The sequence below is a fragment of the Arvicanthis niloticus genome, chromosome 7 (genome assembly GCF_011762505.2).
Source record: "Arvicanthis niloticus isolate mArvNil1 chromosome 7, mArvNil1.pat.X, whole genome shotgun sequence".
NCBI lineage: Eukaryota > Metazoa > Chordata > Mammalia > Rodentia > Muridae > Arvicanthis > Arvicanthis niloticus.
Window position 1 is genome coordinate 36,084,356 of NC_047664.1, and position 14,745 is coordinate 36,099,100.

At 44.0% G+C, this 14,745-nt stretch overlaps 1 protein-coding gene across 3 annotated transcripts in view; it reads right to left on the reverse strand.

Annotated features, from left to right (window-relative positions):
• Ascc2 (activating signal cointegrator 1 complex subunit 2) overlaps positions 1-14,745 on the reverse strand; it is a 44,588-nt gene that overhangs the window by 18,635 nt on the left and 11,208 nt on the right. For all 3 annotated transcript variants that reach the window (XM_034508884.2, XM_076938210.1, XM_034508885.2), the window contains 5 exons: positions 13,283-13,412; positions 8,222-8,289; positions 6,107-6,217; positions 4,934-5,046; positions 48-122 (listed from right to left, as the gene is read on the reverse strand). In XM_034508884.2, coding sequence (XP_034364775.1) covers positions 48-122; positions 4,934-5,046; positions 6,107-6,217; positions 8,222-8,289; positions 13,283-13,412 — 497 coding nt within the window. The remainder of the gene's footprint in view (positions 1-47; positions 123-4,933; positions 5,047-6,106; positions 6,218-8,221; positions 8,290-13,282; positions 13,413-14,745) is intronic.

The following is a 14,745-nucleotide window of genomic DNA, read 5'->3' on the forward strand; positions in this document are numbered from 1 at the left end:
CAGGCCTCCCTCCCCATGCAGTACTCTTAGTTCTGTCCCCGCCTCACTTGCTGTCTTCAAGTCTCCTCTTCTTAATTGCAGACTCCATTTCCGGAATTGCCATCTCATAAAAGGAAGCTAGTCTGCAGAAGCAAACACAGTAAAAAGGGGATTAATTTATAAATATCACATTTTGGTAGAAAATAAAGCCAACTCAAAGGAGCAGAAAGGTTCATTTTGTTCCCCACAAGCCCACAGCCTGTGTTCCTGTGTGTGTGGAAACCACAGGATAACTTCAGGGGCTGTGCTCAGGAAAGCAGTCCACCTCAGAAATGGGGTCTGTCATTGGCCTGATGCTGAACAACTAAGGCCAACGGGCCAGAGAGCTCCAGGATCTTCTTGTCTCTGTCCCCCAGCACTGGTATTACAGGAAGATTGACATCATATCCTACATTTTGACATGGGTTCTGAAGAGATCAAACTCAGATCCTCACTTTGCTTCACAGAGTCAAGCCACCCCTCCCAGCCCTGCCCAGTCCATAACCATTTTTTGGGGCCACCCAGGGGCTTTCCTGAGTCTACCCTGGAATGATGTACTGTGCTACTCCAACAGCCTCATGGGAAGTGACCATAACTTTGCTTACTCTAACAAAGTGACCAGAGGATCTACACAGGAATCCTGGGTTTGTAAAACAGGTACATGATTACCTTTCTTCTTGCTCAAAATTTGCCAATTCTATGAGCCCTGAAACGCACAGTTAGTTACCAATACCTTTTTCTCACTTTGGCTCTAAGAGATGAAGTAGTTCTGTCTGTTTTTAGAATGATTTGAAATCTCTACAATTGTTTACACATGACAATGCAATGTATTTACTAAGAACAGGCTCAATGTGCTCAGGACTTACATGCATTATACATTGTATTTGTTTTATGAACTAAGCCAGTTAGTTCATATGTAACTTTTCTGAAAGATTTATTTTAGTTATGTGTGTATGCATCTGTCAGTTGGTATGTAGAAATGAGTACAGGTGTTAGGCTTTCTACAATTTTTGTCTGTTCTGTTTTTTGAGACAGCTCTGGCTATCCTGGAACTCTCTCTGTAGACCAGGCTAGACTTGAACTCACAAGGATCCACCTGCCTCTGCCTCCTGAGTGTTGGGATTAAGGGCCTGTGCCACCACTGCCCGGCTGCACTATAACTCTTAGTAAACAGTTACAAGCTAGATGTGGTGGCTCATGCTTGTAATTCTAGCACTTGGGAATTTGAAGCAGGAGGATCATAAGTTGGAAGCCAGCCTGGACTATACAGCAAGACCCTGTCTTAATAGCAAAACAATTAGAAATTATATACACACAACGGGGCTGGGGAGGCAGCTCAGGAGTTAGCGTACTTGTTGCTCTTCCAGAGGACCTGGGTTTGGTTACAAGGACCCACATGGTGACTCACAATGTTTGTAACTCCAGTTCCAGGAGATCTGATGCCTTCTGTACTCCACAGGCACCAGACAAGCACATGGTGTACATACATGCATACAGGCAAAAATACGTGCATGAACAAAATAAATCTGTAATTTCCTCAAAAAATTATACGCACATACATTAAGAGTCTGGCACAGCTACATATGATTGTACTTCCAGCAACTTGGGAAGCTGAGGCAGGAAGCTTGAACCTGGAGTCTGAGACTAGTGGAGGTGGGCGGCACGGTGAAGCAGCTGCCCTTGTCCTCCTCACCCTGCAGCATTCCAGGTCTACCTCCTCACTGTGTACTTAGCCATAAGATTCTTCCTTCCAGGGTCCAGATTTGCTGCACACAGGACATGTTGCCCTGATAACTGACAAACAGTTCTTTTCTAGGGTCAAATTCTTCCTCTTAACATCTTAAGTTTCCCAGAGTCAGAGGTGCACTTAAATGCCTAGGGTAGTGCTGAATTCATACGGGTGCTCTGCAGGCGTGTCCTGTCCTCTGGCAGGCTTCTGCAATGTCTATCTCACTGCAGCACTGCACGTGTAAGCCAAAAGAAACAAGCCCTACTAGACACAGCATCAGCAGGGGCCAGAGAGGACAGCTGGGTGTAAGCTGGTTCAACTCTTGCCAGGCTATGTTGGTAGGAGGGTAAAACTAGACCCACCCCTACGGAGGGTGATTTGGCAAGATGTATGAGAATTAAAGATGCACATACCATCTGTCCCTGAATTTCTACTTCTAGGAATTAATCCTCAAATATGCTTGCAAAGGTAAGAAGTGGTGTGTGTACAATGTTACATATTTTGAAACAGCAAACAACTGAAAAAAGCCACAAAAAATAAAACTCTGTCTCTGGTGTCTAGCATGGCAGATGCATAGGCTGCTCAGTCACTCTGAAGACACTGAGCCATCTCCCTGTCACAGCTTCCAATTTGTAAAAAAAGGGAGGGCTTGGGGAGGGTAGCTCGGTGGTAGAATTCCTGCTCAGCATTTGTAAAGGCCAGGACTTCAGGCACTGCAGAAGGAGTGACAATGTGCTTATCTCCCGCTCTGCACACCTTTGCAAAATCCCACCCACACTAAAGACACTGTTGACCTGAGAGAAAGAACTAGAAAAGGGGGATGAAGACAGTTTATCAGAGAGTATACATTGTTAAAAGTTTTTTTTTTTTTTTCAAATTGTGTTTGTCCGTGTGTGAGTGGCATGTGTAAGAGTCCCCACAGAAGCCAGGAGACCTGGAGTGGTGTTACAGGGTACGGGGAAGTGGACTCTGTCCCTGGAAGACAGACCCTGCTCTTAATTGCTGAGTCACTGTTCTTTTTGAGTTCTGTCAAAGTGAAAGTACTGACTCATGACCAAGAGCAGACACTGCACACTCTGAGTGGGTGGGAGAGGAAAGTGAAACAAGCTCTTTGGATAAGTGTGATCGCTAACCCAGTGCTGTGGGAACTGGGGTTCTGTGTATGTGTGGGTGTCTAGCAAAGGGTTTTCATGTCTGCAGCACAGGCTGGAACATGTTGGGCCAGCTGCAGGCTATAGATGAGTCAAAGGCAGTCACTTCTAAAGTACATCCTTTCTTCCCTATACCCCACGATGGGTGGGGAATCTTCTGCTTTCACCATCTCTTACAGGAGAAATCTGCTCTCCCAGAGCTTCCTCCCTCAGAAGCCATCTGTGCTTATTTGGGGAGATGCTTGGACAAAATGAGAAAACTGCTTAAAGTAAATGGAAATAGGCAGAGTATACAATGCCCAGAGCAGTAGGATTCCTGAAGGTGACTTCAGTCTCTGGCTTTCTATCTTTTTACATTTCCACATGCTCTTTTATTATTAAAGATACCTTTCTCCCCAAAGTAGACAGCTACAGACCTATCCCAAGTCCTTTCCTATCTGGAGAATGCTGGTTGGCACTTTATTCTCATGATCCCTGGGAAACTGATGAACCTTAATGTCTGACTTCCACAGTAGAGGAGATCACAGAGGAGTCAGAGGACCAGCTGCCATGTCTGGCACATGTCAGAGCTAGATAAATGTTCTGTTGAATGGGTGGGTAAATGGCAGAATGGATGGAGAGATGGGAAGGAGGGTAAATGGAGTTGGACTGCTCCCAGAAGCTGCTGCAAATGGTTGGGAGTTGCCTGGCAAGAGCAATAGTTATAGGCCACTGGGAATAGGCCAGTACTTTTTGTTGCCAGGCAATGAGCAGGCGGCTGGTCCTTTCACCATAGCCTGGGAATGCCCTAGCTCACATTCTCCACCTTCTCACAGCACAGAAAGATCTCATGATGCTAACTGGGCAAAGGTTCCCTTCTTGCCATAGATCCCTCTGAGCTCTTTGCTAGGACTCTCTGGATTAAAGCCTCCCATGGTTTCCAGTGTATATGAATAAACACCCATTCTTGCCAGCATTCTCCCACTCTCCACAGCCTGTCACCAAATAGTAAAACCCTCATTTTATTATCAACTCCTTTTTTCTGGAGTCCTGGAGTCCTCAACCAATTTATCAGGCTACATTCCACTCCCTGGTTCTCTCTGGAACAGTCTGAGTGTTTTGTTTGTTTGTTTTGAGACTTTTTCTGTAGCCCTGGAGATCCTGGAACTCTCTATATAGACCTCAAACTCACAGGTTTGCCTGCCTCTCCCTCCCAAGTGCTAGGACTAAAGGCCTGTGCCACCACACCTGGCAGTTCATTAGTCTGGGCTTTTAGTACATTTCACATGTGCTTCAACACTTCTCCTGTCACCAGAACCTTTCTATCTTGAACATTTGGATCCTTCTTCTTCATCTTAGATTCTGAGACCAGGTCTAGTTATGTTGACTAGGCTAGCTTCAAATCCTGGGGCTCAAGTGCCTCTCTTGTCTTAGCTTCCTGAAGAGATGGGATAGCAGGAACAGCCAGTGCACCAGGCTTCCTGCTCATTGTTCAAGGATGTTTTTAGGACTCATTCTCCTTTTGCACACCCCTGCACCAAAGAAGAAACACCTCTGCTGTTTCCTCGTTATGCTGGTTCTTACTGCTGTCACTGTGTCCCCTGATAAGGCATACAAAACAAACAAGGCAGACTTGAAACTGTCATCTTGCTGTGGGTTTTTTCTCCTCTCTTATCCCATTCTTAGCTACAATTGGGAGGGCTCCTCTCAGCAGAAGTTTTACTTATGTTTCTCATTGTGTCCCCAGGCTGGAAAACAGGCTGGTATATTTTTTTTTAATGATTTATTCATTGTAATTGTATGTACATTGGTGTTTTGCCTGCATGTTCGTCTGAGTGTGGGTGTTAGGTCCTCTGGAACTGAGGTTACAGACAGTTGTGAGCTGCCATGTGGGTGGTGGGAATTGAGCCTGGGTCCTCTGCAAGAGCAGCCAAGTGCTCTTAACTACTGGGTCATCTCTTCAGCCCTGCTCTGGTATATTCTAAGAACCATATCAATATATATTTGAGTAATGTATGGACCAGAGCCCTTACTTTAACCAGAAGTCCCACTGTACCTGTAACAAAAGTCATGTTTCTGGAAGGTTTGGCAGGCTAAAGGGAAGATGTCCAGAAAGGCCCACAGTGTGGTGGAAGTATCACACAGGTAGAGAACAATGTCCTTTAATTCCTGTTATCAAGAGAAGACATAGTATTATTCTCTCTACCCCATAGACAGCTCTGCAGAGGGCCTGAATCATAACTGACAAAGGCAGAGTTCCCAGCAGGCAGGAACGAGGGTGTGTGTGGGGCAGAGGGCAGTAGAGTCAGCCTAAATGGTCCATCTATGGGAGGGTAACCTGGACTACCTAATCATTCTAAGTCTCAGAATTTGCTATTGTAGCTTAGTGGCCTACATTCAATGATAGCTAACGTCACCTGTAACTGTGATATAGTCTTTTCTACCTGCAGGAAAATGAACCCTGAATCTGAACACTGGGCCCAGAGAGAGATCACCCAGCCTGGTGAAGACCGAAGCTCACATTTTAAAGAGGGTCCACAGGACACAGGGAGTTTGCTCATCTGCTTTGCTGATTTTCATACCAACTTGAAGAAGCAGGTTGGGTGGCTCCTGGGCTCTCCATGTTACAGGTACGGAAAGTGAGACTCAGAGTCCTAAGATGATTTGCTCCCACAGTTCCTGGCATGTATGCTTCTGAAATACTTGGTCAATGGATATTTTCTCACTAGATGGCAAATGCCAAGAAGGTAACTCACAGTTGCCTTATTCTGGCTGTCTGTAGTGATTAACACAGCACCTAGGCTCCTTAAATGTTTGCTTTCTGTATGTCATCCTCAGTAAAGTTCTAAGTGCCATAAAATGGGTACCATGTCTTCTTCTGCTTGCTGCTTTATCCCTCAGGCTCAGCACAGGACCTGGCATATATCAGAGATCCCTCAGTACAGATTCAATGACTGGTCCCAGGAATGAGCCTGCTAAGCAGAACTGAGGAGTTCTCAAATCCTCATGCCTTGTTCTTTTTGGTGTTCCATAAAGGTTTCCCAGGGAGGAACAAAACCTAAAAGCCTGTTAACCCACAGGACAGACAGAAACAGATGAAATCAAAGGCAGAAGTCAGGGGCAGGGAGGAAACCGCTGTGCCTGGAGCACTGGTGATCCTCTCAGCTCAGGGCAACCAGGCTTTGGCTGAAGGTCTCAGCCAGAAGAAGCTGGGTTCAGGCAACCTTACCAAGAGAGGCATGTCACTGGGGGTCAACCGATCCCTCTCCCCGAGTTTCTGGGGTGTGGTGCTGGTCCCATCCCCTTGCAAACCACAGTGCTGGAGGATATTGCTGAAGACCTAAGAAAGGCAAAAAGGGTTCTCATCCACATTTTGCTGAACAAGCACCTAGGATCCCCACCCCACAACTGAAGACAAGTGACCCAAGAACTGCCTTAGAACCTAGAGACAGAGCATCCAATGGGATGTGGACAGGATTAAATGTAAATCATGTAGGGTTGAGGGTATGGCTCAGTGACAGACTGCAGCCCAAGTACATGTAAGGCCTTGGGTTCCAGGTTGGGTGTGGTACTGTATACCTTTAATCTTAGCACTCAGAAGGTAGAGGTAGGTGAATCTCTGAGTTTAAAGTCAGCCTGGTCTATATAGCCTGTTCTAGGCCATAGTTAAGAGCCTGTCTCAAAAAACAAAACCATGAGTTCCATTTTTAGTAACCATACATGGAACATATATACAAAATATAAACCCCCAAGAATCCTCCATCTATGATTTGACTGAATAGACTCAGCAAATATATATCTGAGAAATACTTTCAGCAATATTTAAGAGAATTTTTTAGATTCCTTTATAGATGACTATAGGATAATTTTTATAAATGTGTGAAATGTGTGGATGTGTGTGTGTATGCATAGATATACATACATACATATATAAACTAAAGTATATATGTATGTGTGTGTGTATATATATATATATACATATACATATATACACATACATACATACATACATACATACACACACACACACACACACACACACACACACACACACATATATTTGAGTAGGGTCTCATGAAGGCCAGGATGCCTTTGATCTCACTATGCAGACAAGGATGACCACCTTGAACTCCTAATCTTTGCATCTCTACTTTCCAAATGCAGAAATTATAGACATAAGCTATCACACTCAGTGGTTATCGGAATTTTGTTAAAACAAAAGACAAATTAACAGAGTTGAAAACAGAATCTGTCATAAAATCAAGCAAGACTGAACTGGCAATGTTGTCTGTCTGTCTTTCCTTTTACTTACTTGTGTGTGTGTATAGGCATGTGTGTGAAAGTCAGGGGATAACTTGTCTCCTTCCACTATGTGGGTTCTGGGGATCAGTCAGGTCCTCAGGCTTGGTGGCAGGCATTCTGACATACTTAGCCATATTGACAGGGCATGTGATCTTGATTTTTGTAATTAAAATCTTAATTTTGAAGCTGGGTATGGTGGCATATACCTTTAATTCCAGCACTTGGGAGGCAGAGGCAGGCAGATCTCTGTGAGCTTGAGGCCAGCCTGGTCACACAGTAAGTTTCAGGATAGAGCTACACTGAAAAACCCTATCTCAAAAAAAAACAAAAAACAAAAAACAAAACCCAAACTCCAAAGCAAAACTACACACACAAACACACACAAACACACACACACACACACCCCAAACAAACACACAAAAAAACCCCCCAAAATGCATTTTTGTTTTTTTGAGGCAAGTTCTCATTATGTAGCCTTAGCTTGCCTAGAAACTCTTATCTCCTGCCGTAGGCCCCCCCCTGCCCCCCAGCTGGGACTACAGGCATGATTCACCACGCCCAGCTCCTTTCAGCTTTTGAACATTCTTCCTATTTTCTACAATACACATTAATCTTTCACAAAACGGTTTTATAAACCCTCACAGCTCCAATTTGAGAAATGCAGGTCTCTGAAAGGAGTAACTGTTGGCTGTTGGAAAAGGAGACAAAATACAAACCAAATCCTTTTGTATGAAGGCCAGATAATCTTTAGATATCAGTCTTGTTCAAGAATGGCAAAGGGTGAATTGAAAGGCATGTAGCCAAGGGTAGGACAAAGACAATCTGGGGAATGAGTTCTTTCTCTTCTCCCCTCCCCCTCCTTTTCCCTCTCCTTCTCCCTTCTCCTGCTGAAGACAAAATGGCCTACACTGTGCTACATTTCAAGATGAGTCTGGGAGGAATGGAAGGCAAACATTTCTCTCAGGTTCCTCAAGAAAAATCCAAAGACGTTTTCTCCCCCTACCTAGCTTGCTCTCCCCAGGGCAGGGGTAAGAGATGGTACCTGAAGTATGGTAGGAATGGTTTCATCCAGGTCACTATAGTAACTTGGCTGCTGGGTAAATATGTTTCCTAAAAAGAGAAGAGAAAGGGAAAAAGTGGGGGGAGGTCAAGAGGGATGGGTAGGACATATTAAAATTGGTTATTAGCATGTTCTATGACCTTTCTCGCTTCCTAAGCCTGCCTGTGGGGAGGATCTAGGATGAGTCTTGGTCTCAGGCCCAGCTAGTACTGAGCTTTGTCCTCATTGAGAAACTTCCCAAGGCTGAGAAAGGAAGTTACTCAGTACTATATATCCTTTTAAGTACCTTTGAAATATGTAAAACAATGAGCAGCCCTGTCAAACCAGTTACTCCTGATGTCCTCAGGGAGTGACCAAACTTGGATAACATGTCTCTCCTATGATAGCACTAGCTGTGGGACTGGGACTTGCATTATGCAGGAAATTTAGGAACTGATTCCTTTATTCAATAAACCTACAATAACTCATGAGTCTTGACAAGCCACAACTCAAAGAATGTGAGGAGATGCTAGGGGGAAATGTCTCTATAATTTTGCTTTTGAACTGCTACCATCTCAATCCACCTTCCTGCAAACAGGAGGCAGGAACAATGCACACAGACGGACTTGGCACATGCTGGCAGTTGTTGGGTTCAGATGAAGCCTGTCTCTGATGTTTATAACCCTTTACCTGCTGCTACATGTGCCTCCTTACAGCATATGGTAGCTAGGACAGAACCCAGTGTTTCTCTGTCCAAATGGGGAGGGAGGAAGATGAGGGAAGGAATCATAGCTGAAGGACATGGCAATGAGAAATACCAGGGCTGAAGGCCTGAGATGTCTCATCTCACCATAATTTTTCCCTCTCAGGCTGGTGGCCAGCTTTGAGCCCCTCTGTCTCTAAAGAGGTCTTGTTTTTATGTTTAGATTTCAGTCCTGTTTGAGAATGGCAAAGGGTGAATTCAAAGAGGTATGGCCAAGAGTAAGACAAAGAAACCATCTGGGGAGAAAGGAGTCTTTTTCTCTGCCTCTGTCTGCGTCTCTCCTGCAATGTACATGAGGGCCAGAGCATACAATATTGACAACCCTGCAGCCCTAGTCCAGTTCCAGGGAAGGGTAACATGAAGGGATAAAATGCCAGGTGAGGCTGATGAGTTAGCAAGTAGCTGGGCTTTTCATCAGCACAGTCCTAGATGCCATTTACTCCTTGATTCCAAAAAGCCCAGCCTCCTTAGCTCACTGCTCCTACCTTCCTGTAATCTATGAAGGTTTGCCAAGACCATCTATACCATCCTCCTCCACAGAGGGAAGGAATGCCCTGATCCTCCAGGGCTAGTCTGAACTGACTTTAATACAAAAAGCCCTAAGAAATCTAGCCCCTGCTGGCACCAAAGACCACCCAGCTTCTACTCCCTGCATCAGAGTCCTCCCTTGGATCTAATCAGAGCCATCCTTAACCTCAGACAACAGTCTTGTCCTGTCTCCCAAACCTCCCAGAGTTCACCCCATCTTAAGATATGTGTCACCTCCTCTACACAGTGCTTCTGGAATAGGCACTCCCAGGGCCATGACATATTTCTCTTGCCATCCTGACCACCAAGAATGAGGTAGACATTTCCTCATTGCCTGCCACAAAAATAAATTCTTTTTTCAAGCATCAAGATAACTCAAATTTTTTCTCCTTTGTTTCCTTTGATTTTTCAAAACAAGGTTTCTCTGTGTAACAGCCCTGGCTGTCTTTTGTTTGGTTTGGTTTTGTTTTTCGAGACAGGGTTTCTCTGTGTAGCCCTGGCTATCCTGGAACTCACTCTGTAGACCAGGCTGGCCTCGAACTCAGAAATCCGCCTGCCTTTGCCTCCAAAGTGCTGGGATTAAAGGCGTGCACCACCACTGCAGCCCTGGTTGTCTTAAACTTAAACTTAAAACTTGCTTTGTAGACCAGGATGGCATCAAACTCAGAGATCTACCTGTCTCTGCCTTCCAAGTGCTGAGATCAAAGGCATATGTCACCACTTCTGGCAAGATAACTCAAATTTCACAATCCAAAGATCCTTAGGGTCTTCAGAGTCTCTTCTTCTTTATCTGATTCCAATGAGAATTCAGATCTCTCTTGCTTTTGATCAAAAAACAAAACAACAAAAACCCAAAACACAAAAAAAAACAGGGCCAGAGAGCTGGCTCAGCAGTTAAGAGCACTTGCTGCTCATGCAGAGGATTTAAGTTCAGTTCAGGATCTACACGGTGGCTCACACTCATCTGTAACTCCAATTCCATGGACCTGATGCCCTCTTCAGGTCTCCATGGGCATCAGGCGCGCGCGCGTGCGCGCGCACACACACACACACACGCACACACACACACACACACACACACACACACACACACACACACACACACAAGACCAAGATTGAGGTGCATGTGAAATTCACAGGAAACCAATAAAAAGTTTTTAAATAAATACATCTTGAGCCTAGAGAGATGGTTCATTGGTTGAGAGCACTGGTTGCTCTTCTAGAGGACCTGGGTTAGTGTCTCAGGACCCAGAGTGTCTAACAACCACTCGTAATGCTAGTGCTAAGGGATCCGATGTCCTCTTCTGGCCTTTGCAGGCACTGCATGAACATGTGTACACATACATTCAGGCAAAGCACCCACACACATATAAAGAAATAAAAAATAAATAAAAGTTGAAAACTGCTTGTTATCTTAAGAATTAGTACAGAGGTTAAGAAGAAGCAGGGCATCCTGGGGCTCCCTCTTCCCTGATGAGCCAGGGTGAACAGGAGACACGGCTATACATGTCACCAACCTATGAAGGATACAGGGCTTCGTTTTTTCCTGATATGCAAAGAAGCTTGAGAGAGACTGAGGAGCCCTGCTTTCGGAAGCTAATTGCTGATAGCCAATGCCAACCTTGTCAGTTTATTAAATAAGAGAGGACCATGATCATCCCCACAGGGCAGCTCACCCTCCCATCTTTTCTTCCTCATCATTTTTATAATAATTGCTTTGCCACAGAGTCTTTGTGGTACTGAAAGTGGAAGCTGCCCTTGTTCCTTCTATTCAAAGACTGAAAAGAGAGCTGCTCTTAGAGAGAGAGCAAGAAAGACAAGCACCTCCGCGGGCTTCTCTACATCTGCGGCCACACACAGGCTCCAAGTGCCTGGTATGCACCTTCTAGGAGCCAAAACTGAGATTCTTCTTACTAAGTCAGTTTAGAATCCTCAACCTGGCGACACCCCACCATTTGGGAGACAGAGGCAGGAGGAGCCTATGTTCAAGTCTAAGGCCAGCCAGGACTATGTAGCAACTTCTAGGCTGATCTTGGCTACACAGTAAGACCAGTCCCAAAACAAAACAACAATCCCCTCCAAAACTTAAGAAAAGTCAGGTATGATTGCCCACATCTGTAACTTCAGCCCTTGTGAGGTAGAAGCAGAAGAGTTCCAGCCTGGGCTTCATATCACTAGTAAGGGGGAAAAACGAACTCATGGCATGCTGTGGCTGTGGCTGTGGCTGTGGCTGTGGCTGTGGCTGTGGCTGTGGCTGTGCCTGTGGCTGTGGCTGTGCTGTGCTGGCTGCAAGCTAGAGTAATTTGAGAAGAGGGACTCTCAACTGAGAAAGCACCACCACCAGAATAGCCTGTATGTAGACAAGTCCACAGGACACTCTTGATGTAGGAGGATCTAGGCAATTGTAGGTGGTACAACCCCTAGGCAGGTGGTTCTAGATGGTATAAGAAAGCAGGCTGAGCAAGCCATGGAGAGCAAGCCAGTAAGCAGCACCAAGTTTCTGCCTTCACTTTTTCAATACCAATGTACTCTGTAAGTTGAATAAATTCTTGCCTCCCTGAGTTACTTTTGGTCATGGTGTTTGTCATAGCAATAGAAATCTAAGACAATCAGCAAGATGGCTCAGCGGGAAAATGCACCATTCATCATGTTTGATGGCCTTAGTTTCATGTCTGGGAGCCACTTAGTGGAAGGAGAGAACCTACTCCTGCACAAAATAAAAGTTTGAAACGTAAGTTCTATGACATCTATCTTTCACCTGATTCTTAAAGCCGGTGGCCCAAATGATGAAAGCCTAGGCAGCAGGTAATGTTTTCTCGGTCTGTCCTTGATACCCATATCCCAGCATCTCCTCACAGCGATCTTGTATTAATACAGCAATTAATCAAAGGTATCATTGCTTTTAACTCACAAGGTACATTACCAAGTCCTAAAGGACATTTTTTCTTCCTCCTCCTCCTCCTCCTCCTCCTCCTCCTTCTTCTTCTTCTTCTTCTCTCTCTCTCTCTCTCTCTCTCTCTCTCTCTCTCTCTCTCTCTCTCCTCCACTATTGTTAAGTTTTTTCTTATAACCTTCCACTCTAACCAAACTAGCCTGGTAACTGTTTCCCTAACTTATTATGCTTTCTGTTGCTCTGGGAACATAAACACGATTACCTATATTCAAGCAATAACTAGACTCAAATGAGAAACCAAGAATGTTTTAATGAAATTGACAGGCAAAAATTTCACATATATTATGATTTAACAGAGAAATGACCTGAAGTGAATAATAAATAAATAAATAAATAAATAAATAACAGACTCATAAATATCTACTAATGATTTTTCTCCTTCTTTGCTCTTTCTCTGTAGGCTGTGGATGTAGCTCTATTAAGAGCACTTGCCTAGCTGGATCTGAGTTTGAGGCCAGCCTGGTCTATAGAGTGAGTTCCAGGATAGACAGAGATATATAGAGAAACTCTGTCTCAGAAAGCAAAAACAAAACAAACTTCTCAAAAAACAGTTATAGATTTATATAGTTACATATAAAATTTAGATTCATATATATATATATACTTTACATATACATATAACTATTTGTATTTCTTTTGTATACGTATAAAGTTATATATAAACTTTATATATATAACTATGTATGTGCGTGTATGTATATAAATTCAGTTAGGAGAAAAAAGAAGAAAGGGAGGGAGGGGGAGAGAGAGAGAGAGAGAGAGAGAGAGAGAGAGAGAGAGAGAGAGAGAGAGAGAAATATCGATCCTCCTTCCTACTTACCTATCATTTTCTGGAGCAGTGGTGAGTTGCCTTTTCCAAAGAGCACACAGAGGTCCAGGATCTTTGGGATGTCAAAGAGGAAGTTGTTGTAAAGGATTTCTCCAAATGCAGATGGAGAAATGAAATGGTCCTAAGGGGAAAGTATGGAGAAAGAGTGGAGGCTGAGTGCAGATGCTGCAACAGCAAACTCATGAGAAAACACCTTGATATTCATCAGCTGGGCACAGGCTAATTCATGGTAGCATGCCCATATTGTATATATGTCTGAGCTTTAGGAAAAGACCCAAAACTATAGTGATTCTGCATTTTCAAGTAAACAGAAATATATTAGGAAAGAGAAGAGTCAGCTAGGGGTTTGCTTTTCAGTATTTATAGGTAAATCATCAGTGTCTAGGATTACATAAACACACTTCAATTAAAAAAAAAACTCAGACTCAACAAGAGTGACAAAACCTTGGTAAGTACACAGGTGGTGTAAGGGGGACATGGGACTCATTGTTCTATACACATGAAGCTTTCTCTTGAGTATATATACATATTTGAAATTTAATCATAATGAAAATGTAGTTTGAAAATCCCCTGGGTTTGTTGGTGAATGCCTGTGAAAGTCAGTCTTCAGAGGCACTGCAAGGATGGCTCAGCAGAAAGCACTTCCTGCTCTTACAGAGGCCACATGTTCACTTTTCAGCATCCACATGGTAGGTAGTTCCCAACCACCTGTAACTCCAGTTCTAAGAGAGCTGATGTCTTTTAACATCTAAGGGCTCATACACACACGTGAGTACATACATATTAAAAATATGCATATCAGTATTTAGATGCGAAAACAGGACAATGGTAAGTTGGAGGTTAGTCTGGCCTACACTGGGAGATCCTGTCTCCAAATAAAGAAACAAATAAAACAAGATCCCTTTTCCACTGTGATGTCAGGGACCAGACCCTGGGCCTTGTGCATACTAGGCAAATACCATACTACCAAACTACATCTCAACCCCAAGATCCAATCTTTAAAATTTTCTGTTCCCAGCCACACAAAACTTCCCTAAAGTAAGGGCCAGAGAAATGGCTGTGGTTAGGAGCTTTTGCTGCTCTTACAGAGGACAGGAGTTTGGTTTCCAGCATCCACACTGGGCAGCTCACAACTGCCTGTAACTCCAGCTCCAAGGGGTCAAACATCCTCTTTTGGCCTCCATGGATACTGACACACATGAGCATATACACATACGGTCATATACATACATAAGTAAAATTAAACAAATCTTAAAAATAGGCACCTGTACATAACAACACAGAGACACACATATAATTATAAATAATAAAAACAGGGCTGGAGAGATGGCTCAGCAGTTAAGAGCACTGACTGCTCTTCTAGAGGTTCTGAGTTCGATGCCCAACAACCACATGGTGGCTCACAATCATCTGTAATGGCTGCACTCTTCCAATGGCTTCTTCTAGTGTGTATC